The 27,144-nt window shown below is 40.6% G+C and overlaps 1 protein-coding gene across 2 annotated transcripts in view; it reads right to left on the minus strand.

The window, feature by feature from the left end:
* The window catches only part of DROSHA (drosha ribonuclease III), a 122,049-nt gene that overhangs the window by 70,985 nt on the left and 23,920 nt on the right, over window positions 1-27,144 (minus strand). For both annotated transcript variants that reach the window (XM_081951537.1, XM_081951536.1), the window contains exons 8-17: window positions 25,120-25,206; window positions 24,954-25,040; window positions 20,153-20,224; window positions 17,607-17,688; window positions 16,247-16,321; window positions 14,601-14,770; window positions 11,339-11,463; window positions 9,896-9,995; window positions 5,001-5,108; window positions 1,999-2,106 (exon numbers count right to left, since the gene is read on the minus strand). In XM_081951537.1, the coding sequence (XP_081807663.1) occupies window positions 1,999-2,106; window positions 5,001-5,108; window positions 9,896-9,995; window positions 11,339-11,463; window positions 14,601-14,770; window positions 16,247-16,321; window positions 17,607-17,688; window positions 20,153-20,224; window positions 24,954-25,040; window positions 25,120-25,206 (1,014 nt within the window). The remainder of the gene's footprint in view (window positions 1-1,998; window positions 2,107-5,000; window positions 5,109-9,895; window positions 9,996-11,338; window positions 11,464-14,600; window positions 14,771-16,246; window positions 16,322-17,606; window positions 17,689-20,152; window positions 20,225-24,953; window positions 25,041-25,119; window positions 25,207-27,144) is intronic.

Raw genomic sequence — 27,144 nt, forward strand, 5'->3', positions numbered from 1 at the left:
TTTATGTTACATTGTGTTTCATCATCACCAGGATATTTATGTACTTCTTTGTTCACTTTGCAATATTTGTAAACCACTGTGATCAATTAGGTCCGTAGACGATGAACCACAAAGTAGAATTAAACAGAATAAAATAACGAGGTGATCATTAAGATAACAAACTCTTTGCAGATCCATTATCAATACTGATCGAAAGCACAATGGAAACGTTTATTTTAATTGCCTTGGAAAATGGAAGGAGAGGACCAGACGTATTTCTGGGGAAAGTGCAATATGTTCCAAAGCATGGAGGCTTTTCTTCAGAGAAGACCTGTCATCTAACCCTCATCTTTCCTGCTTGGTGGGGATACCTTCAGCAGGTTTACTCAGAGTTGCTTAACAGAGTCACGTTCCGCAAGGTGCAGTCAGATGATATATCATACACAGCTTTTAGGGGATAACCACCACTTAGAATTTGCCCCTGAAACCTACTAGCAGCCAATCCTGTGGCCTTACAGTAAGTGTTATTCTAAATGGCAAGGCTGTCCCCTAAGAGTGCAGCTGTCACATTCTGAACAAGTTGCAGCATCTGAGTTCTCTCCAAATAGTGTGCCTTGCACTAGTCCAGCTATTAGGCATGAGTAGCAGAATATCCTGATCTAGGTCGGGTCATAACGAAGAACATCAGTTAAAGAGGGTCATGACTGCCAGCTGCAGTTTATGTCAAGTTCAAGAAGATGTCTTAAATTTCAAACCGAGTCTGTCAGGAGGACTGTAATCACATCCTGAGTAATAACCCAGGCCAGAATTAATGGACTGCCTATATATTCATTACCAAATATACTGTAGATGTGAAATTATATATGGAAAACTATCTCTGACTCCTTTTGAAGTTTCCTCTGAAACTTCTGTTTCTATCCGTGTCCAAATCTTGTTTTCCATGTTTCACTTCCTCATCCGTGTTTGTTTCTACTTATTGCTTATTCCCAAGGTCAGCAACATTTTCAGAAAATGATCATCTCCAAAGCCAATAAAATAAGCAAGATCTTGCAATCTTATCGGGGAATGACAGGTTACATGAAATGTTGACTTCTTTTGATAATATTGCTGAAATCCTTTGCAATCCCACAGACTTTTATTGTTTCTAATATAAAAAAATATTTACAATTTTAAACTTTACCGTATCATGTTGCTGTCCTTTATTCTACATTCCTACTCCATTTTTTTCTATCTAATTAGCCATTGTTTAATGGCTCAGAGCCCAGTTAGATACATTGTGTTCTTTTTTTTTTTATTAAAAGAGTTTTGTACAAACAAATTTTCCCCCTTTTCACCCCCCCCTCCACACAATATAAATCTCATACAAATGCTATACCCACCCAACCCCCCCGCAAAAATTCACATTCAAATATTATACCAAACACTTTACCCCCTCCCCTCCCCCCATCTTAAAATAGATTACTCATAACCCCTCTCCTCCCAACAAACACTATATAAATTTCTCTTAAATGAATAATAACACATTGATCATTTTCTAAGCTAATTTCACATCTATAACTCTTAATATAAATTTCTCCTAGCCTAACAATGTTTCATTAGTCCCATCTTCTAATTTATTCATACATATATATTGCCCCACCCTCCACCCTAACCCTCCCCCACCTCCCACACAAACCCAGCCCCCTGACTTCCGCTATATACCACTCTAACAATTCCAAACATCCCGATCCATTGTGTTCTGACTCTGTCTCCAACTACCTCACTTAGTTCCTTTCTCCAGGATAAACTCTTAGAAACTAGGCTCTATTATCTACAGCAATCTCCCTGAATGAATTGGATTCTGAAGAAGGATGGGGGAATCCTGGAACTGAAGGTTAAACGTTTGGAGGGCACGCTTATTTGGGCAAATGGATTTAAATGCCAATAGGAACATACCAATACATTTCTTTCCTGTTCCCTTCATTTTATCCCAACTTACAGTAGTCCCATTGAAGTATATAGTTGTCAACATGAGCTCACCTGCAATAAGCACCGGTCTTTAAAAATGTAGCCTATTAGTCTGTCCAAATGCATCAGACACTGATGGTAACGGATGTGGTGTGTTAGGACAGGAAGCATCATGGCATGCTAGAGAAAGAATCATCACAATTCATGCTAGAAAATCCTTGAATGCAAGATCCTTAAAAACTGCTTTTAGCCACTACTTTACATTCATAATATACATTGCAGCTGTTATAAGCACTTCCATAATTTTTACAAAGGATTTGAAAGAGAGCAGTACATTATAGCCATGCTGCATAAGGGATATGTGTGTGATAAAGCAGGGAGAACTAAGATTTTACATTCTCTAGTAAATTAGTGGGTACAGATCAATCTAAGATGTAGGAGTTCATTGCTTACCTTCTTATCTGCTTAAATTAAATTCAAAATGTAACAATTAATTCTCAGAGCTGTCCAATAAAATGTTATTTCTAATTCACATAACAACCCCCCCCCCATTTACAGAAGATAAAAATGATGAAGTATAGAATGTATCTAAATCATACAATATATCCATGATTTAATTGGGGTAAAAGATACTTGAATGGAACTCTAGAGCTTCTGCATATTGATCTAAGGCAGAGGTGTCCAACTCGCGGCTTGTGGGTCGGATGTGTCACGCGTTGGCCACACCTATACCCAATTTAGCAAAGAGGAAAAAAGTTGTGATACGACATGTGATGACACTATGACAATGTGAGTTTGACACCCCTGATCTAAGGGCTCAGATTATGGAAACCAGAACTGATAGGCACACAGGTTTAGAAAGGGGGAAAACAGAACATCACTGACTGTTAAACTAAATGTTTTTATACATATATACACAATCAAATCACAGCAAATAATATTTTGGATAATTAACAGACAGAGGGTTTCTAAATCAAGGGAAGCAGTAGTCTGCATTAATGAGACCCCCCCCCCCCTATTGAGTACTGTTTCAAATTCTTGGCACTTTGCTTTTAGAAGTATTCAGACAAACTGGAACATAAAAATACAACACTGCATTGATTAGGAAGCATGGAAAGTCTTACAAGAGGAGATAAAAGGAACTGAGAATGTTTAGCTTTGAGGAGAAAAGAAGGGGGGGGAACCCGATAGCAGTTTTCAGAAGATGTTAAACAGAAGATGGTCAAGACCTTCATCGTTCAACTTGCAATCTAGAACCCAGGCCAAGTTGGAGTTTGGATAACACCAGGGATTACTCATTTACAAGGAGCAATCCATTGTAGAGCAGAGAGGATCTCTTCAGTGCCTCTCAATGGAGGTTCCCAAGACCGAAAACTAGCAAGGTGGGAAGAGAAGAGCTTTTGCGATGCGGCTTATATGTCTAAACCCCAAAGTTCTTCGCTTGCCTTGTTGTGCTATCTGTCCATGGGCCAGTGAAAATGCAAGGCAGCATGTTATTTACTGAAAACCTTTCTGTGAAAACTCTGCAGCCATCATGCCCAGGGACTGTGCCCCAAGTATTTTGTTAGCAGCATGTTGAACACAAGGACATTTCAAATTTATTAAATTGAAACTCTAATCCTGAACCAATCTATTCCACTGGGCAAGAAAGAAAAATACTACACCAATAACTTTCAGCTACTCTGTAATGTGTTCATGCTCACAGTCTCACTACACATTTTATTGCATCCAATCGCTTTTTAATTTGGCAGGAAGCAGCATATATATCAATGATACATATACACAATAGGTACACATACAATAGATGCATACACACACACACACACACACACACACACACACACACACACTATTTTCCCCAAAATAAGACCTCCTCGGATAAGAAGCCCAATCGGGCTTTTGAATGCATGCGCTAAAATAAGCCTTTCCCCCAAAATAAGCCCTCCCTGAAAATATGTAAACACATGCACAGCTGGTCCCCGCCATTTCCTCTGGTTGCTTGCCACGCAAACAACACGAGGTGAGGAGGCGAGGCCGGAGGGGGGAAAGGGAGGGGAGAATATGCCTCATTCACCCACACCTAACGGCTGCTGCCGCAACCCTAGCTACCACACCCCTTCTGTCAAGCTAATGGCCGCCACAAAAAGAGCGGCAGGCTCAGCGATATGCAACCTAGCAGCAGCCATGAGGTGACCACGCTCGCCACCTCCTGCACCTCAAAAATAATAAGACCTCCCTCAAAATAAGGCCAAGCACTTATTTTTTTTGAGGGGGGGGGGGGTTCAAAAGAAAATAAGACTCTATCTTATTTTCGGGAAAATATGGTACATGTAAAGATACGCTGTCTACTTTGACAATTTATGAATATACCATATGGGTATATTTTATCTAGTTTTCTCTCAAAAACCATGGATTCTGCAATAGAGCAGATCCATTGCCATTGGTACACTGCTGTCCTTCACAATAAAAAGAACAAGAACATTTCAGTGGATAAGCGGCAAATGATTTCAAGGCCATAAACAATGTAAGTGCTAAAAGAAAGAAAGATGCTGTTTGACATGGATTTTGCATTAGAACATTTACTCCTCCAAAACAAAAGCTACATATGAAAAGAAAAACATCGGGGGAGGGATATCACTGATACCAATTCCACTTTGTACATCTCAGTTTCAAAGCAACCAAGAATAATAAAAATAAAAAGACAATTAAGCAAGATGGAGAATCCTTCGGGTTGAAAATTCCACTTGTGAAGTTCTGCTTTCATATACATTTTTCCTTTCCACTGCCTGCTGTGGACTGGTCCAGAAATACCAGAAGTATATGTGCCATTATATCTGTACTTTTCTGAAGTCTGATTGATTGATTATGTGACAACAAATTGGTCACAACTCAATGGTTCATGAGCAGCCATATAGATATTCTTTAGGACTATTCTGAAAGGAATAGTAGATTTGTTGAATTTTGAGAGATTGGGAGCCATGCTGCTCCTTATTTGTATTCCACAGGTTTGAAAGAGCCTTAGTTAAAACTGACTTTCACCATCCCCTAGGAAGACAAAAGGAACTTCAACTCACCTGACAGACATCAGAACGAATTCCCGTCTTCCAGAATCCTTGGCTGCTGAGCTCAACAGTTACTTCCCGCCGCATGGTATTCTTCTGTCTGATTTTTTGCAGGGCTTCCTTTAGAGAAAGAAAAAGAGAATGGTATTTTGCTAAGGAATCAATGTCCCATTGAATTTATGGAAAACCTGAGTCTTGATGAGGAAACATCCTTCATCCTTCCTTTGGAATCACACAATGGAATTATCAGTGAAATCAAAAAAATATACCTTGGTCTACTGGCAGCATAGGACACCCCCACTCTAACACATCTTAGGACAAAGGATAAATTGTGGGTTTATTGCTACCACAATCTGGCATACAAATATGCAGAACCAGGAAGGGCTGGTGGAAACCCTTGAAATTAGGAGTGGATGCATCCGATGTGGAAATTAGAAGTGGATGCATCAGCCGGTTCGGACTGGTTCAGGCGAACCGGTGGTGGCGATCTGCAGGTGCACTACGCTGTCCTATTTAGCCACTTTTTCTAAGCATATGTGCAAGCTGCGCGCATAAGCAAAGCGCATGTGCGGAAGGCACGCACCCTCGCAAAGCGAGCGTCCGCTCACATTTTTGGTGCACGGCGAACCGGTGGTAAACTTATGTGAAACCCATCTCTGGATGCATCCAAATGGTACACAGGAAAAAATAAACAGGCTGTGATGAAGGAAAAGATCCATCGCAAAGCATTTCCTATATTATGTGTGCCTTGAAAAAAATTATCTGCTGCCTCAGCCTATTTGCCTCACAGCCTCCATACCCGTCAGTTTGCCAGCTCCCAGTAAGGCAGTTAAGAAGAAAAGAAAGAAGCATCTGTTCTAATGTACTTGGGGATATACTGAATTTTAGAAGGGAAACAATTCAGCTGCTGGTTTTCTTGCAAACCCATCTCATTCTTCTCAATAAATTTTGCTAAAGTGATTCTTTGAGAATTGTGCTTGGAAAAGAATTACTTTTAGTTTAGGCAGATGCTAAAGAGCCCCACAGAGGGCAGGATTCCCATCACAGAACTGCCTATTGTAGAGGGTTATAAAGAAGTTCCTGCAAGCCCAAATCCACATGTGCAAATCACAGACACCACAATGAAGAATAATGAAGACAAGCAAGTGTTTAACTGTCTCTTTATCTTGCTGAAATCTTTCTACAGTAGGCTTCTGTTAAAGCAACTGTTTTAAGACCCCCGAGTACATCCATAAGAGAAGCAAAAAATAAAATAAAAAAATGAAGCAGAGACATTTTCAGGAAGCAAGTAGTCGGCTCAGGTGATAAAAATCTAGAAACAGAGATTTACACCACAGGGTGATAAATGCTAAAGTAGCTCTCCTTCTCTCTTTCTGGTTTGCAGTGAAATGTAATCATCCACAAACCCTATCTGCTATACTTTTAACAATAACATGTCCATTACTCCCTAGAAAGAAATTTCTTTTTTTTAATAAAAAACTTTTCTTGTCTTCCATTTGTTCTACACTGCAGCAATGAAAAACCTCTGTAAAGTTGAAAATAGTCTACAGTATTTTTTTTAAAAAAAAGTTATTTTCTGTCAAAGCCATGGGGCAGGTTTATTAATAGGGCATGGACCTTCCCCCTTAAGAGAGGAAGCCAAAAGCTGAGACTCTAAAGCTTGCAACACCCTGAAGGCCAACACAACTGGAATGTGACACTTAGCTGCAAAAGGCTGCTAAAAACATTAATTGGAAGAAGTGCCATTGCATAGAGTTCTTTTTTTTTCTGAGCAAATATCTTCAGGTTTACACTATATGATTAAAAAAAAAGTGTGAGCAAGTTCCCTATTTCTCCAGTACAAAACTATTTAGCAGTACAATAATGTCAGTTTTTTTTTTAAAAAGAGAAAAAATGTTTGGTTTTTTTAAAAACAAACATTTTCTATCTCCTTCCTTCCCCTTTTGCTCTCCCCATCTTAAATCCATGAAGTTGTCATGTTATTATTTTCTAAACATGCTTTTAGTGTAGAATTTTCTGTTCGTATGGGTTTTTACAGAATTACAAGATTAGATCTGGCTACCTTAGAATGCTCTCTCTCAGTCTTGACCAAGTCCGTAAATACATCCTTCTTAATTGGAGATACATTTTAAGAGTCGTTAGTGATATAGAAGAGCATTCTGGTTTTAAAAGGAAATGGGAGGTTGCAACATTTTATAAGTAATGTATGATATATAATAGGATTCTGCTACGACAAGGAAACCCAAGGTTGGATGTATGACAGCTACTACATTGCCTAAAGCAACTCCTTTTCTGTTTCAGAAGATGTAAATAACTATGGAAGGAAATTTTAATGTCCCTGGGCTCTAGGATATTTCACCCAGGCATATCACAAGCACTGACTACAGCAACAAGTCTTGTGTTTTGCTTAAGGGATTCAGCTATCAGCAGTCTTCGAACAAAGCAGTTTCTTGTCTGCTCAAATGCACCCCCCCTTCTTTTTTTACTGATAGAACGCATGGGCTTAATTGTGATTTACTTTATTTTTTATTTTATTTATTTTATTTTTTTAGTTTGTCACTCATCTACAAGATGACAGGAATGAGAGTAAACATGAATAAGAACACAGAAAAGGGGTACAGTACAAATAAGTGGGGACAGTAGGACAGGGATGTTAGGCATTCTGGTGCACTTATGCACGCCTCTACTGATCTCTAAGGAATGGGGTGAGGTCAACAATAGACAGTTCAAGGTTAAAGTTATGGGGGTTTGAGGATGTAACAACAGAGTCAGGTAGAGCATTCCAGGCATTGACCACTTTGTTGCTGAAATCGTATTTTCTGCAATCGAGTTTGACGCGGTTTACCTTGAGTTTGTATCTATTGTGTGCTCGTGTATTATTGAGGTTGAAGCTGAAGAAGTCATTGACAGGTAGGATGTTGTAGCAGATAATTTTGTGTACTAAGCTTAGATCACACCGTAGGTAGTGTAATTCTAGGTTGTCCAAGCCCAATATTTTGAGCCTGGTGGCATAAGGTATTCTGTTGTGAGTAGAGGAGCCGAGTACTCTTCTCGTAAAATACCCCTGGACTCGCTCAGTTGTGTTAATGTCCGATATACAGTGCAGATTCCAGACAGACAAGCTGTATTCGAGAATTGGTACTGAATTGAGCAATCAAAGATTGAAACTAAAGGTACTTCCCGGCTTACGGCCATTCATATAAACACTATTCAAAGTTACAACTGAGCTGCAAAAGGGAATTATGACTGGTTCTTGTGCTCATTACCATCATGGCATCCTCACAATCACATAACCAAAATTCAGGGTCTTCACAACCAGCATGTATTTACAATAGTTGCGGTATCCCAGGGTCACACGACCGCAACTTTCCCAGGGGGTTTCCGACAAGCAAAGCCAAAAGGGAAACTAGGTCTGCTGAAAAACCACATGATTTGTTTAATGGCCCTGGTGATTTGCTTAACAACCGCAAAAAAATGGTTGCAAAATCAGGCACAGTTCACTTAACGTTCACATTGCTTAGCGACTGAAGTCCCAACTGCGGTCGTAAATTGATGAATACAGTACTGTGCATTTCTATCATCTCCTAAGAACTCCAAACAGCTGGAAGAAATGTGGCTCACAGGCAAAACTAAGATTAACCAGGTTAGACAATACTGAGTTGATGGGCCAGTGACCTCATTTGTACAAGACAGCTTCCTAAATCCCTAGAAAATAATTACCATTATTTTAGAACATTCTAATATATTTTGATATATTCAAAAGATCCCCAAAATTGCAGAAGCCATACACAGTCCTTGGGTAGTTTGGGTAGTTTATTATTTACTTATTTTCCTCCTCTCTATCTCCACTTTCCATTCATAAGACTCTCTGCAGCTAAAAAAATAATAATAAATAAGGTAAAGGTTCATCTCGCACATATGTGCTAGTCGTTCCCGACTCTAGGGGGCGGTGTTCATCTCTGTTTCAAAGCCGATGAGCCAGCGCTGTCCGAAGACGTCTCCATGCTCATGTGGCCGGCATGACTAAATGCCGAAGAGGCACAGAACACTGTTAGTTCCCATCAAGGGTGGTTCCTATTTTTATACTTGCGTTTTTTTCATCCTTTTGAACTGCTAGTTTGGCAAAAGCTGGGACAAGTAACGGGAGCTCACTCCGTTATGCAGCACTAGGGATTCTAACCATGGAACTGCCGACCTTTCTGATCGACAAGCTCAGCGTCTTAGCCACTGAGCCACCGCGCCCCTATGAATGAATACCCATATTAAATTAAAAAGGATTAATAATTTTAGTAAGTACTAATTAGTAAGGGTAGTAAAAGAACTGTGTTGGCACAGTGGTTGGAATGCAGTATTGCAGGCTAACTCAGCAGACTGCCAGCAGTTCAATTCTCATTGGCTCAAGGTTGAGTCAGCCTTTCATCCTTTTGAGGTCAGTGAAATCAGGAGTCAGATTGTTAGGGGCAATATGCTGACTCTGAAAACCGCTTAGAGAGAAGGCTGTAAAAGCCTATGGGGCTGTATATAAGTCTATATTGCTGGTAATGAAACTTGAAAAACCTGGCTTTTGTGCATACAAGTGAATTACAGTAAATTACATTTAAAAAAAACCAGTATTCTTCCCAGAACCCCCAAAACCAGCTTTTACTCCCTTAAAATTGCCAACGGCCCTCCTCCCAGTCTACCTCTCGCACACATCTCTTTGCATCTTCAATCAAAATACAGAATATTGTACCTTCTAGCTGTAAAATTCTTCTAGTTCAGACTCACCGCAAACTAATAATAGAATAACATAAATTAAAACACTCAGATGCCTATAAACTTGGTTAATAAACTAGGATTCACGACAGACTTCGGTTGAAGGCAAACTGCCAAACCAACAATTGCCAGAAGATGAAATTACAACATACTTCTCTCTGAACTAATTTCTGTTTATCTGCTTGTTTCACTTTGGGACTATTAGCCAGCAGGTGGCGTAATTTCACGTAACTTTTCCAGAGTTTTTGGTACCTGGAAGAGATGAGAAAGAACCATAGTTACATTTTGTGTGTTTAGCTTAGTGAACCTGTCCAGAATTAATTTATATACCGGAATTCTCTTCGTAACCATACAAACTAATACAGGTTGTCCTCGACTTACAACAGTTCATTTAGTGACTGTTCAAATTTACAGCGGCACTGAATAAAGTGACTTATGGGCATTTTTCACAGTTCTAACCTTTCCAGCATCACATGATCAAAATTCAGATGCTTGGCAACTGGTTCATATTTATGACGGTTGCAGTGTCCCGGGGTTCTGTGATTGTGACCTTCTTACAAGGAAAGTCAATGGGGAAGCCAGATTCACTTAACCACCATGTTACTAACAACTTACTTAACAACGGTAGTGATTCACTTAACAACTGTGACAAGAAAGGTCATGAAATGAGGCAAAATTCGCTTAACACCTACTATCGCTTAGCAATAGAAATTGTAGTCGTAAGTCGAGAACAACCTGTATATTTCCAGTATCATCTATTGTGTACGATTTTTTATCTCCTGCAGCTTGGAGTTGGAAGCAGAAGACAAGTAGCTTGGGCCACTGCTAATGGAAGTGAATCTTTCCAAGAAGGGGAAAAAGTACCAGAAATAAATATTCAGGGAAAAAGGATGATTGCATGATAAAGTCCATTCAGTTAATTCCATCAAATCCTGACCACAACCATCTGTGATGTCTCATGGAGACAACGGCACTTTGGCCACTCTCAACCAATGGAAAAGGAGGCAAGCATTTTAGACATGGACACCTGACAATAATATTGGATGTTTCACTACTTATACATATTGCCTATTGAAAAAAAATGTTACCGTGTTTCTCCAAAAAGAAGGCTGGCTCTTCTTTTGACCGCCTCCCCCCCCCCCCCAATGGCTACACCTTCTTCTAATTATTGACTCACCTCGTGACGGGGGCACCAACAGCCCTGCCCAGAAGGAGCCTGCTCCTGGCCCGCTTCTGCGGAAGGCCAGCAGGCATCACAAGGCGAAACAGAGGCTATTGCCTGTGAGTGGCAGCAAGCAGCCGCAGAAGAAATGGCTACAGAAGAATGCAAGGCAGATGTCGGGATGTATGAGGCCTGGTAAGTAGGGCAGCTCCACCACCACCCACATCCCCCCCTCCCTAGCATGTGCCACACCTCATTCCCTGCACCCCAGGGTGGGCGGGATCTTAATTAGGGCTAATTTTGTGGGTGAGGTTTAATTGGATGGCATGCACTCAAAAATGTGATAGGACTTCTTTTCATGGTGGGTCGTCTTTTTGGAGAAACACGGTACGTTATTGATTAGTTCCATATAACAAATAAGGCAGCAACTTACTGTGGGTCTCCAGCATAACTGAGTTGAGCTGGTCGTATTCCAAAATGGACAATAATGGGAAAAGTAATCACATCAGGGTTGAATTGTTCACGATCCAACTGATCAATGCGAACAGAACTGGGCTTCTGCAGGAACAGAAAAGCAAAAGAAAAAAGAGAAAAGAAATAAATTCTCCACTAATAATACTTCCATCAATGTTTATTTGAACTATGATAGTGGCACAATAGTTAGAATGTAGTATTGCAGGCAAACTCTGCCTGCTGCCAGGAGTTCAATTCTGACCAGTCCAAGGTTGACTCAACCTTCCATCCTTCCGAGGCTGGTAAAAGACCCAGATTGTTGGGGACAATATGCTGACATTGTAAACCACTCAGAGAAGCTGTAAAGCACTATGAAGCGGTATATAAGTCTAAGGGCTATTGCTATAGAGTTTTGGGTACATGTAACTTGCTAAAGATACAAACAAACTTAATACATTGAAGATTTCTATGAACTTTCATGCACTATATCAGTGATGGCGCACCTTTTCGGCACTGAGTGTCGAAAAGGGAGCACGCACGCGCTTGTCGGTGCCGCAACCCAGAAGAGGAACTGCCCAGGAGGCATGCGTGTGCTGGAAAATGCACTTATGGTTTCGAGTGTGTGCATGCATGCTAGCCAGCTAGTCTTCCAGTTACTATCGTGCATTAGCATGCGATGATCAGCTGGCTGGTGGGCATGCTTACGCCAGAAAATGGAAGACCAGCTCTTTCAGATTCCAGCACTGCCACACACACGAAGGCCAGCTGATTGTCACGTGTGCCTGCGTGCCAGAAACCCAGAAGAGGAACGGGCAATGCCAAAATCTGCCCTCCCAGCACTACATCTACTAACACTATTCTGAAAGTAGCTAGCAGCTCTACTTGAAAATTAGCAGTCTGAAACTAGCAGTATCTCTCCCAACTTTAATTGGATTTTCTTTCCTGGGCAAACAAATCATCCTATTCACATGCCCAACTATTACTATGTGGTGAAAAAGGGTGAAATATCTGTTCTGTTACTCTTTTCATGTTCACACACAGAAAAGGAAAGAGGCTTCTTAGGCAATGGAAAATTTTGAGCTGGCTAAATGAGTTCAGCCTGAACATAAGACAGACGTGGGAAAGGATAACAAAATGGTCACCTCATTTCATGCTACTGCTAGATTTAAAACACAAAATGGCTGAGGTTAATTTTAGGTTGTTTAAGTCACAGTTATTTATTTATTACAGTAATTTATGGGAGGACTAAAATTAGAATTATCTCCCTTCTGTTTCTCCCAAATGTTTTCACAAAATTAACCATTCTGTTTTTATAGAGTAAAGTTACGCCCAGGAATTAATATGTGAGGAGCTCATAGTGGCTGAAAGGACTAATATAAATGTAGGCTACAGATGGAATCAATGAAAAGTCTGATAAAAGTTTAATTATCTTGCAAGAGCCACTGTTATTCTAAACTTTAGAGTTAAAACATCACCACAGAAAGGGATGGATACTTAGCCCTGAAGGAGACTCAAAATTCATTTTTATTTAAATAATGCAATGCTCTTCTCAATAAATTTACAAGGTTATGCTCTGTGAGATATTCCCCCTCTCTCTATTCTAGTCTTCACATTAACAAAGAAGAAGAAAACCCACGCAAATCTTCCTCTTCTATTTGTTCCCGGCAAAAATGAGAATAATTGCTATTGTCACTAAAGGACTTGGCAGAAAAGAAAAATATGCACACCCAAAACCTGATTTTTCTTCCTTTTCTCATTCCTATTTTAAAAAGCTACATGGAGACACATACACACACACACACACACACACACACACACACACACACACACACACACACAATAAAATGATGCTCCATAAATCCCCTCATGATCTTTAGTCATTATAGACAAGTAGCAAGGTGAGAGGTTCATTATTAAAATCCACAAAAGTTACTCCGGTTGTCAGAAGAACGGAGGCTTCCTTTATGTGTTCTACAGTACATATTAAGGAGAAAACAACAGGAAGAGGTGTTTATGTGACATGAGATTTTCTTTATTTTGGGAGATGGATGAAATGCTCTGGAGTATGGAGGCGGGAGGGAGAAATGCAAGCAGATTATTTATTTAAAATTCATTGCTTAGATTGCTTCCTGCCCTACTTTTTAAATTTTTTTTTTTTTACTTTCTGAACTTTGTATTCCCTTGTCAGTAATTTAGCTTATTGTTCTATGCTTGTTTCATTGGCATTCAGCATATTAGACAAACTGAATGAAACCTAACGCATTTAACCCGCACGTGAATACAAAGGAATGTTAATGTCTTAGACCAGAGTTCTCCAATATTTCCGGGTTGACGGCCCAGACTGGGGTGGGAGGAGGGGGGGTGGTTTTATGGGAAGGTCAGGCACATGTGCATGTGCGTGGATGAGCACCAGTTGCTCGTGCAAGTGGGGCCAAGAATCCTTGTGACACAAGTGGGGCTATGAGCGCTCACTTCAGTGGGGTTGCAAGTGCTTACAACGGCCACACAAATTATGCTCTGAGCCCCTGCAGCCCTTGCACGAGCGGGGCCATGAGCCTCCACAATGCTTGCGTTAGTGGGGCTGTGCCTGCGCATGCACACCCACCAGCTGGCCACTCACACAGCCCAGTTGCCAATAGGCTGCAGACCAGTAGTGGGCCATGGTCCACAGGTTGGGGACTTCTGTCTTAGACAATATCATTGTTAGATTTCATAAGAGGTAGTCCTCGAGTTACAATAGTAATGCAGTCTTCCCTTTACAGTCATATTCATCATGGTCATAAAACTTAAAACACAGTTAAAGTTTTTTGTGGTTGTTGTTAAGCACAGTTGTAAAATGAACAATGGTTTTGGTTCGCGCTTTTGTCAAAAAAAAACAGAAATAACTGCCGGTTTTGCAAGTGTGGAGAAACAGTCATAAGTCCCTTTTTGTCAGTGCTATTATAACTTTGAGCGGTCACTAAATGAATAGGTTGTAAATCGAAGGCTACCTGTATTTTGTGCCCTACTTGGGGCCCACAAAGGAGGCCACAATTGATACCCTGATGCCATTGAAATACTCAGCCTCATCCAGGTTAGAGGACCCGGGTGGCAAATGGGGTACAGAATGACACATTGCTCAACCATAATAGATTCTGTGGTAATGTAACATTAAAAATATACGCTCCTCAGTAGTAGCTGGAATGGCTAATATTTAGTGTATATTTACTGTAGTCTAATTTCAAGAGAGAACATTTCAGTACCATGCCAGAGCTGGTCACTATCATCCCTTTGCATTCCTCGGCGTATTTCTGCCACTCCAGTTCTTCCCACTGTAACATATTGGCAATTTCTTCTTCTGGCACAAGTGGTTTATTGCAGCGTATCAAATACAGGAGGATCTGATGCATTGAGAGAACTTCCTTCCCACCATCTTAAAAACAGAATGGGACTGGTTGTCAAGCTCTTTTATACATTGAAAGGAAAGCATTCAAAAACGAGCAATGGTTTCAGGACAGCTAAATGGCTTCAACAGAAAACTTAAATGATTGTCTACACATCACATCAAGCCATAAGCTACAACTGATGGGTTTCACCTATCACACTAATTTAGAAACCACAGTCGTAATAGCTGGGGTGAGGCAAAATATTAAACCAAAGCCAGGATAACCATATTTTGGCCTTGCATAATGCACTAACTCAAATAATAAGCCATCCTATATTAGAAAGCCACAACACAATTATTGGAACTTGATGTTGCTCAATTTAGTGGTTGCATAAAATCTATAGAAATTCACAAAAAGTCCAGCATGGAGGTTGTGTACAGCTTGAACCAGTTGAGAATAAGAAATTCCCCTCTTCTACAATATGCTAAAAGTTAGATGTAAATTATTGTACTTTTGTTTTTTTTGTTTCACAAAGCAAATGCAAAAATGTGAGGGTGTGTGTAATTTTAGGTCTTAAAATAAGCAGCGAAAAGGCTATGCTTTCATGTCAACCTGGACTTTTGCCTTCAAAGCTAATAGGACTGCGATACCACATCAAGACGTGGTATATACACACTTATTTCACAAGCCTGAAAGTCTGACAACCTGCTGAATTTTAAACATATTTACATTTTAAAAAAATAAGTTAAATATTTATAAACCACCAGTCTGGACCCAGTCACCCGAGGCAGTGCAATACATTCAAATATAAGCTACAGCAATAAAATACAATAAAATTATATTAAAAAGTTCATAATCAAACCTTAACATTTAAAAAAATCCCTAAATAATTACATCACATGTAATTCAAGCAGCAGAAGAAAAGGCACTTCCAATGCTAGATAGAAATAATAAAAAATATCAAATCTTTAAAAACAAAACATTTCAAAATGTTTTGCACACCTTCAACTCTAATATAAACACACCTCGGCAAGCTGATAGATCAAAACAAACACAAGGGAAATCCTGCTCGCCTTCTCATTATTTGGACTTTAGCATTCCATTTGAACCTTAGTAGCAATCGAAGCTTTGTGCACAGTAGAAAAATAAGTGTTATGGCTGAACATATATACTAAATTACTTATTGAAGCTCTTAAAATAAACTCTTAAGAACAGACACAAATAATATAGATTTAAACATCTCCAACTTGACAATTGAATGTCTGATTCTTTTACACACATTTGCAAGTTTGGAAGAAGTATAATCCAGACCAATGTTTCCCACCCTTGGCAACTTGAAGATGTGTGGAATTCAATTTTCAGAATTTCCAAGCAAGCAGAGCTGGCTGAGGAATTCTGGGAGTTGAAGTCCTCACATCTTCAAGTGTCAAGGTTGAGAAACACTAGTCCAGCCATAGACTTATATTTTCTCAGAGAGAAGTAACTAAAAGAATAGCTGTCACACTGAAACCAAATATACTTACCTGGAAGAAACCTTACGAAGCGTGGCATGAAATGGAACCGAGGACATGAAGTACCACTGTATTCTGATGAAGGACCTTATATAACAAAATGAACAGCAATATGCCATATATCACAAGGTGTAATTTCATAGAACATTTACCTGCATCTTTGGTACTTCAGTAAAGATTAAACTACTTTTATAGAACTGAATTTGTATTCTACAAATCTGCTACAAAGCAAATGATTTTACATCCTACAAAACAGTGTTTTGTTTTATGAAAAACAAGTTTTTAGCCCCTTCCTCTGGAAAAAAGATTGGGAACCTGGGATCTTCCAAGTATCATTATATTACAGATGGGTAGTATATGGGTGGGACTTATGAGAATTAGTATCTGGAGAGAAACTCAATAGAACTAAAAAAAAAAAAAAAACGGCTAGTAAAAGGAAAACTCAGAACATACAACTGCATGATCTCAGAATTACAGTGGACAATAAAGAGCATTTAAAGAGCCACAAAATCTGCCATATAATAGCTATGAAATATGTAGATTATAATGTATCAACTATTTATATCCACCATGCAACACAAACTTCAGCTATGCAATATTCACATCCTCTAGACTGGGTATCTCCTTTCCTTAAATATTCTGAATTAATTGACTGCCTCCTAATTTAGGGGTAGAGGCAGTTTAGTGTAGTGGTTAAGGCATCAGACTAGAAAACTGGGAGACTGTGAGTTCTAGTCCCAACTTAGGCAATAAACCTTGGGACAGTCACTTTCTATCAGCAATAGGGAGGAAGCAATGGCAAAGCGCTTCTGAAAACCTTGCCAAGAAAACTTCAGGGACTTCTCCAGGAATCTCAAAATGCAAGTTCCAAAAAGAATTTGGACATGTTTGAATGGGAGGAGGAAAAAATTAAGGGTCCCCAAAATTTTAGGGTCAATGTCTCATTGGAAATTTGTCATCATCTCTGCATATCATTGGCACTTTGCACAATATGATGGCAATAGAGGGCAGTTAACTATACCTAGTCCTATAAGCAAAATACTTATTTACCAAGGGATAGACTTATTTATAGCTCTTCATACGGCTTCTGACTCTCAAGGATGCCCTTAACTATCATCCCTAACTAGCCTATCTCTCTCTTTTTTTCCCTGGATTTCCTGGGGGAAATCACAATACAAAAATGTGATATAAATCCCTGACTTTTGCTTTTTACCAAGGTACCTTCCCTTCTTTCATTAAAAGATTCTGTAGCCAGATGGGAGAAGAGTTCTAGCATGCATCAAGAGAGAATCTACCAGCATATCAATACAGCAAATAGACTATTATGCAGCAAACTAGAGACCTCCCATAAATACACTTTTAAGATAGTTACCAATCAGATTCCAATCGTATAGCTCTAAAATATCTTTGAAGAGATAAGAAGAGAAGAGTTCCAGGCCTCGGACACAAAAGTTCTGGTGGGGGAAAAGCAGACAAGTCAAGATCATACAATAAGCATCGCTACCAACTTTCATAATGAGAGGTAAATGCATTCCCTGAAATCAGGTGTAGGATAAGATAGGATAGGGAAGAGTGGGGTGGGGGAAGGGAAGGGGAGGAGAAGACAGAGGAGGGGAGAGGAGGGGAGAAAAGAGAGAGGAGAGGGAAGAGAGGAGAGGAGAGGGAGGAGAGGAGAAAGAGGAGAGAAGGGGAGGGGAGGAGAGAAGGGGAGGAGAGAAGGGGAGGAGAGGAGATCTCATCACTCTCAAATTGCAGGATCTTTCACCCTCAGCCCAAGTTCCCATTTCTTGGGACAAGAGGACTGAAAAACAAAGATGACTTTTTACAAAATTTGAGAAACCAGAAATGGAGTTGGCAGAATCTCCAACAGTCAAGGGGAGAAGATATCCATATGTTACATTGGCCTTTGCTCCTGCCCACTTTCATTTACCTAGAATGAAGAACTGACTTGGAATCCTGCTGTTTGCCTTCCACAGCAACATTTTATGAATACAGGTACTCCACAAATGGCAACAGATTTTCATTGTTAACCAAGGCAACCGTTAAGTCACACCCAACTATGCAACCTTTTTTTGCCCCGGCTGGCAAAGCAAATGTTAAGCAAATCAATGCAATTCAAAAGAGAATCACATGATTGTTAAGGGAATTCAGCTCCCCTCATGAACTTTGCTTGTTGGAAGCCAGCTGTGAAGGTTGCAAATGGTGAGCCCATAAGCCCAGGATATTGCATCATAAATTGGCCAAATTTTGATCATGTGACTAGGGAGACATTGCAACAATACTAAGTGCAAAGGCCAAACTGAATTGGGGCTAGGATGTAAGGCAGACCACATTATCTTGGGCTAACAAATGAAATATTCAGAAAGGTATATCTTTCCCTTAAAATTCACATATTGGTAACATTGGTATTAGTATAATAAGACATTTCCCAGATCATCTCCCATCCAGCGCTTATCTTATGAAGAAATGTGGAACAAATAATTTAAACATTCATACTTTACTTTGGTGAGTATGTTGAAGAAGCGAGAAATAGAAAAAGGAAAGGAGGAAATAGAAAATGATCTCAGAAGAGGATCAATATTTAGCTACCTACATAGGAACTTTCTCTCTGAAAATATTTATTTCAGGCCCCAAATTATATATTAAAATCATTATACGCCTCTCTTTTCGCAGAACCTTTTCTCCACCAAAACTAGTTAATTTTATCATTTGGAAGACACTTATGCTGAAAAGTTTACTCCTACCCTCAAATATATATATATATATATATGTGTGTGTGTGTGTGTGTGTGTGTGTGTGTGTGTGTACGTATATACGTATACACGTATACATATATACATATATATATATATGTATTTGTGTTACAACCCGTGGTATGCCCAAATATGGGAGGGAGCTCACTACTCCCTCTTTCTGTCGTTCAGCTCATCACAGAAAACCATGCAGGCAGAAAACCATATTTTTATTTTTAATGTTGCCTTTTTATATTTGTGTTGTATTTGTGCTGATAAATAAATAAAGGGAGACTAGTATAGATCTATTTCAAGCTATTTAGCTCTCATCAGCTAGCCATACCCTTACTGGGATTCGAACATTGGTATTAGCCATACCCTTACTGGTTCGAATCCCAGTAAGGGTATGGCTAGCTGATGAGAGCTAAATAGCTTTATTTATTTATCAGCACAAATACAACACAAATATAAAAAGGCAACATTAAAAATAAAAATATGGTTTTCTGCCTGGATGGTCTTCTGTAATGAGCCAAACAACAGAAAGAGGGAATAGTGAGCTCCCTCCCATATTTGGGCATACCAGGGGTTGTAACACAAATACATACCTATTTCCCTGGCTTAGCTGATAAGAAGGAGAGCCTGTGGCTTAGTGGCTAACACAACTGCCTAATATGTAATACAGCCCTGGTTCGAATTCTAGTAAGGGTATGGCTAGCTGATGAGAGCTAAATAGCTTGAAATAGATCTATACTAGTCTCCCTTTATTTATTTATCAGCACAAATACAACACACACAAGCACACGTGCGCGCGCGCGCACACACACACACACACACACACACACACATATGTATTTGTAACAGGGGTGCAATAATCTGATTGTTTTTTCACACCTGAGGAAAAGTTTCAGCAGCACTTAATATTTTACTCAGCTGAGATTACGACCTGCTCTTATTGGGGGGGGGGGGGATGTTTAACTTGTTTTAAGTCTTGCTTTATTATATTTTTATAATTATATTTCAGATTCATAGACATTGTGATTCTAAAACAGTGTATCTTTAATTACAAGATCCTACTCAGGCATACAATATGTTCCACTTCAGAAAGTATGCATGAATCAAAAATCTAAAATATATTGGTGCATTGCAAACCAAACAGATGTCTTGAATAATCAAACTCATAACTTACTTCAGGCATCATCTCCTCAATGAAATGAATTGTATAATCAATGTTAAATCTGATTACTTTACACAGAGGAATCTAGGAAGAGACAAAGAAACATGAAACACTTTTAAGGAGCAGTGCAATTAACTCTTAAGAGCCTTTGCTGTCTTCTGACCCGATGTAGTAATGTTGCATATGTAAAATAAAGTTTGTGATGGCCAGCTGGCAAATGGCATCAAAAGCAGAAGGGTAATGGCATGATCAAATGCTGCCACCTACTGAACATTTAAAGTAGATGCACCAAAGTGATTGAATGTAAACAAGTTACCTATGTACTGTGTAATATACGTACATTCCATGCAATGAGAATATAAACACTGTTATGGGAATACAGAACAGCTGTTCACACAATTTATGCTATTCTAATCCATCAAATAGTTTCTACTTTTAGAGTTTGAGATGTAAATACAATAACAGAACACGGATCGTTAATAATACCAGTGGACATTTGCTAGTAAAGAAATATTAACCTTATTTGATTACAGAATAACAGAGTTGGAAGGAACTGTGGAGGTTTTCTAGTACAACCTCTTACTCTATAGACAGGGAACCCTATAACATTTCAGGTAAATGGTTGTCCAATCTCTTCTTTAAAAACTTAGTTGGAACGCCCACAACTTCTGGAAGCAAGTCATTTCACAGATTAATTGTTCTAACTATCAGGAAGTTTCTCTTCAGTTCTAGTTTGCTTCTCTCTTTGATTAGTTTCCATCCATTGCTTCCTGTTGGCTCCCCCTGCCTTGTGGCAACCCCTTAAATCAGGGGTGTCAAACTGGTGGCCTGCGGGCCAGATGCATCACACGCGGGCCACGCCCACCCAAACTCGGTGAAGGAAAAAAATGTTGTGAAACGTCACATGACGGCAACATGACGCTGCAAGTTTGACATCTTAGAGATTGGGGTTGCCACAAGGAAGAGGGAGTCAACTTATTCTCCATTATTGAATTATGTATTCTGATTCTAATATTACACAAATAGTTCCATGGCTTATCCAACAGTCACTCCAAGACAGGAGTTCCTGTTGTGGCCCGCCAGCGGCCAGCAGAGCTGGTGGAAGACTCGGACCGTGAAGAGGTTGTAGAGGAACATGGGCCAGTCCTGGAGTCTAGGAAAGGCTCTGAGGAGTGCTCTGCATTGGAGACAGAGATGGGGCCCGGGCCACCAACAGTTACCAGCTGCCTTCAGAGTCAGAGGTCAGTGGGGCAGAAGAACAGCTGGAGCCTGTTCCCGATGTGTACATGCACAGAGCTTCCAGGAGAAGGGAACAGTTAAGGAACAAGTGCCAACTCGGGGGTAAAGGCGCAGGTGGACAGTGAATGGCCCCTCTCATATGGAATAAAGAGGAGTAAAAGGGGAGTGGAGTTTGCAGGAGACAATTAGTTTGCTTCATTAGCGTGAAGATTTCTTTCTGACTCTGAGGCTTCTTGCCAATTATTTTCTTATACAGCATTGCATTTGGAAGATAGGTTGCAAAAGGGGCCTGGCAGTTCTCCAAACCTGATAAGGTCTGTGGCTGTAAATTCACCCTTGAAAGTCTGTTTGCCAGGACTTTGATGGATGTGAATGAGCGGAATTCTTATTAGCTTAATAAAAAGGGGGTTTGTCGAGACAAGGAGCCTGCTCCGTGATTTTGCGAAACCTAGATCAGAACCGATCCCCCCATTTCATGCTCCTGTGATCCCTAAAATATAAAAGAAGTCTCTGTATCCCCTGCCGATGAACAGAACCAATGCTTACATTGAGGCGAGAAAATGGAAGCCTCGCTTTAAATCCCATAACTACATTTTAATCTATATTTCATAGAGGTGCACCAACTTGCACAGGCAAAACAAAGAAGAAAGACCAGATCAAGTTTTGACAGTTGGCCCTCACTCTGCTTTGCCTGAGCGTGCCTGCAGCCAGTTTACAGGGCAAGTTTTGACAGTTGTAAACCCCTTGCAGGGGTGGTGATGAGAGATAGCCCATCTCACACAGCTGCACGTCATTAGCTGAACTAAGATTTGACCAGGGTCTTACTATTCCCAGTTCATGCTCTTCAAACATAGCAGAAAATGAGCTCTCATGGTTTAATTATAAAAGGTCAACAATCTTTGGCCGCCATCTCCACAAAGGCTACAATTTTCTAGCTGAAAACAGAAGATGTGCTCTTTCTGAGATGCTAGCTTAGTCTTGGAAAAGTTATGCCTTTTTAAATAAAATGGCTTCCCCTGGGAGGAAAAAACCACACTTTTTAAACTCTTTCTTATTTTTCTCTCTTTGGCCGCAGAACTGCAGTTTTAGCCAATAAATCATTCTCAGTTTTATATTGTCTGCCAGAATACCTTGGATGAATAAAGGTAGTCCTCGACTTACAACAAACGTTTATTTAGTGACCATTCAAACGGCACTGAAAAAAAGTGATTTAGGACCATACTTTACACTTACAACCGTTGATCACATCCCCATGGTCACGTGATCAAAATGGTGGGCAGCTGACTCATATTTATGACGGTTGCAGTGTTCCTGGGTCCTGAGATCCCCTTTTGCAACCTTCTTACAAGTAAAGCAGGGGTAAAATGCAGTTCGGGTCGGTTTGCCTGAACTAGTAGTAAAAAATGCTACCAGTTCGCCCCAACCAGTAGTAAAAAAAATGCTAGAAATTGTCACACAGCTGATCATCGGAATTTTTTTTTACTTCTTTTTTAGCATTTTTTAGCATTTTACATGCCTCCCCGAAACGGTAGTAAAAAAATGCTTTTAAAAGTTTTTTAAAAGTTCCCACAATCAGCTGTGTGACAACCAGCTGTGCCTTGTGATTTATATTTGCTAGCGAATCTAAATCCTGTGGCACAGCTGTTCGCACCCCCGTCGCTGTGTGCAGGTGCATGCGAAGCGAACCAGTAGCGAAGTGAACAGGTAGCAGACTCCAGAGCATTTCACCCCTGAGGTAAAGTCAATGGAGAAGCCTGATTCACTTAACAACCATGTTACTAACTTAATAACTGCGGTGATTCACTTAACAACTCTGGCAAGGAAGGTCGTAAAATGGGGCAAAATTCACTTAACAAGCTTTTCATTAAGCCACGTAAATTTTGGGCTCAATTGTGATTGTAAGTTGAGGACTCCTTATAATAGTTTAATTGATACTTCAATAATAATGCAGGGGGAGGAGGGAAAAGTATCAGCATACAGCAGCAGTTTGGCGTTATTTCTCTGTTTGCGTGTCATGCATTAAGCCTTGTGAGCTTAAAAGAGAATTGAGAAGATGCAAAAACAGGATGAAGGCTTGCTCTTGCAATTGAACAGTTGATGTTTTAGGAAAAGATACCCTTCTTCAGAGAAAATCCCAATAAGAAGGCTCTAGAGAAGTCCAGAACCAATTTTTTCCTCTCTATAAAATATAGGCTTCTAAAAAAACCCAATTGTTTACATGTATAGAAATGCACCGTTTCATAAAATAAAGTAGTAAACAAAACAGCTATATGGAATACAGGCTAAAGTGAGAAACTCAAATGAACCCAAGGGACATAGGAAATCACTCTTATGATTAACTCTGGAGAAGTATTGGTTTTACCCCTCTAGGCACCTTACACATTTCAATTTGGCAGTAACTTCAGAAATAATAAAACAGAAGTAAATAGGTGCACTATACAAAGCCGTATTACTAAGGCTTTTTTTATTCCAAAACTATTTATTCTGCAGTGCAGCAGGTTCTTCAATCCTACAGAAAATTTCCTCTGGAGGATTGCTCCAGTAAACCCACTTGAAAACATGGTGGGAAATTAATTGGGCTGTGCTGGCTTGGAAAATCATTTGGAAGAAGTGCTTTGGACCTTTACTCTGCTATTCATTAAAGCAACCCAACTTTTTTTCAGACTCCTGCATAAGCCTGTAAACAAAGATTCCATTACTTTAAGAACTTGGTCATTCAAAGTAATGCAGGTTTTAAACATTGTCGCTGTTTTTTCAGACATCTGATGCCCAAGATCCAGAGAACTCCTTCCGAGAGATTTCGGAAGCATGCATAGCCCTAGGAATTAAACTGAGAATTGTTTACATACAGAAAAGTAAAGACTACTTGAAACAGCCAGAACCTGTGGGATCCCTACTGCTCTCTGAGTGTTGCGGCCCACCAGTGGCCAGCAGAGCTGGCAGCAGATTCGGACAGTGAGGAGGGTGGAGAGGAACAGGGCCAGTCCAGGAGTCTGGGGAAGATTCTGATGAGGGCTCTGTGTTGGAGGCAAAGAGGGGGCCAGAGCTGTACGCCAGTTATCAGCTGCCTTCAGAGTCAGACATCAGTGAGGCAGACAAACAGCTGGAGCCTGTTCCCAGTGTGCGCATGCACAGAGTTGCCAGATGAAGGGAACAGCTAAAGAACAGGGATCGACTTGGGAGTAAGGCCACAGGTGGACGATGAATAGCCCCTCCCAGAGGAAATAAAAGAGGAGCGAAAGGGGAGTGGAGTTTGCAGGAGACAATTAGTTCGCTTAATTGGTTCATGACTCTCCGAGACTCCTTGCCAGGTTTTACAGATAAAACATGGCAGCTTTCCAAGCCAGATAAGGTCTGTGACTGTACATCCTCCCTTGAAAGACTTTGCAGGATCTGAATGAGCAGAATTCACAGTAAATTAATAAAAGAGGTTTTTGTCAGAACAAGGAGTTTGCTCCATGGGAAACTTGGGAAGCCTAGGTCAGAACACTGAGCTTGTTTGCTTGCAGACGTTTCATTGCCCAATTAGGTAAGAGCATCAGTACAACCGGAATATAAAAGAGAGTGTACTTACATTTGTGAGAGGAGCATGGGAAAACATGGAAAACCCTTCAAAAATGTACTCGTGGTCATCATACTCTATGACGGTGGGTCTGTCTGTCTAAAGAAATAAAATCAAAAGCTGGGGAAAGCCGTCCTGGGAGGCTCAAGAAGCTGCTATCATGCTTCAAATTACTTACTAAGAAGTTGGTAGGAGGCGACACCGTAATGCGGTAATGGAACAATCTTCCAGCATTGTTGGTCACAGGACGGCAAGGTTTAATAGGCTTTAAGGAGGGAAGAATAGAGAAAAGACATGATGAAGGAAACTTAACCCCCACAAGAGAGTAAAAAAATCCTGACTATTTCAGTGGAATCCACTGTGGCTGCTAAATGAAGACTGCCTGTGCAGAGTCTGGATTATGCATGTACGTACCATAAATAGCCGACACCATTTGGTTGCGAAGAGATTTCATTTCAGTTTTTTACAGCATTAGCATTAGGGGAACATAGACATTACAGACAATTACCCACTATAGAAGAGCCTAATGCTGGGAAAGATTGAAGGCAAAAGAAGAAAGGGAACGACAGAGAATGAGATGGCTGAATGGAGTTCACCAAAGCCGTAGGCGTGAGGTTAAATGGACTCCAGAGGACAGGAAAGCCTGGAGGAACAGTGTCCATGGGGTCACGATGGGTCGGACACGACTTCGCAACTAACTAAACTAGGCAGTGACGTGCGGTGAGGTTTATAGCTGGTGTGGCAGCAATTTTTTTAGACTTGTGGACTTCAACTCCCAGAATTCCACAGTCAGGCATGCTCAGTTGCGACCTGCCGCCCTCCGCCCTGGGATTCGGCCACGGCAACGCCTGCCAGAGCTGTGTGGAATCTGGAGCGTGCTTGTCGGGCGAGGGCAGCGCAGGTGGGGAGCGGACGGAGCGGAGGAAGCCTCTCCCCCCCGCTTCCCGCGCCCAAAAGAACAAAGGGAACCTCTGCCACCACCTGGGCAACCTGGCCGGCCTCTCTCGCGGCGGCTCTCTGGTGCCGAGCTTGGGAGTCCCTGGAGGAGCTGGCGGGGGCTGCAAGCACTGCAGGCTGGACTGGAGCCTTGAGTCTAGGGCAGCGAGTCATTCGATAGAAAACTTGCCTCTTGGAAGGAATGACTCGGCTTGGCTCCTGCTTTGTCTCTCCTGCCTCTTCGCTTCTCCTTTCGGTCGTTGGGAGGCAGATCGAAAGCGGGAGCCAAGCTGGGTCATTCCTCCCAAAAGGCAAGTTTCCCATTGAATGACTCGCTGCCCTGATGATGAGAGGTTAGGCTGTGCCTCACTTGCCTCACCTGACTGCACGTCACTGAAACTAAGACAGAATGGAAAGTTGTCATTTTTAAAAGATATTAAAGGGAAGATTTTAAGTTGGCCAATCTCATGTTGGTTTAAACCAGGACAAATGGGGAGATTATACTCTGAATAATCCAACTTTTGTTAGGCAACTCAAAATATATGAGCTCCCCCACCCCCAATTGTTTATTAAGGGCACTGAAGAATTTTTCTGGCTGTAAATCATTTGCTTTTGTTCTATATTCCAATCCATACTTGGCGGGAGTTCTAACATCAGGGCAGGCTGGTTGTCACTCCATGAAAAATCATATTATATACAGTTTGGAGAAGGGAAGAAAACCTATTTTGGCTTGGATCCTAAGAAAAAGAGAGAAAAGAAATGATGAAGGAAACTTAATCTCCACAAAAGAGCAGAAAAATCCGGCTTGTTCTAAACCAGCTATCCTGAATTTAGAACTATTTAAACAGTTGGACTGCCCAGCCATTGCTGAGGTTTGTAACGTCTATACTGTTCATCTGGAGGGTATCCAGGTTGGGAAAGTAGAGCCCCCAGTGAGATTGGCCGAACTGAAGCAGAAGAAATAAAACCAAGGCTGTGTTTCTGCCAGGGAAAAGAACGGAATGGACTTTGCTTCAGGAGCACTGAGAGGAGGGCAGAGCGTTGCCTATTTTGAGGCTTCCCAAATTCAAAAATATCTAAGTGTAATTATTTATGTATTTATTTATTAATAACATTTATACATCCGCCCACTTCAGGAAAGCGACTCTGGATGACATGCAACAATCCAATAAAACAATAAATCTAAAACAGTAGTTACCTCAAACCATTATAGAATCATTACTAGCTGGATACACATGCTTCGCTATGAAACTATGTGATCGGGCTT

This window comes from Natrix helvetica (genome assembly GCF_964273705.1).
Source record: "Natrix helvetica genome assembly, chromosome: 4".
NCBI classification, from domain to species: domain Eukaryota; kingdom Metazoa; phylum Chordata; class Lepidosauria; order Squamata; family Natricidae; genus Natrix; species Natrix helvetica.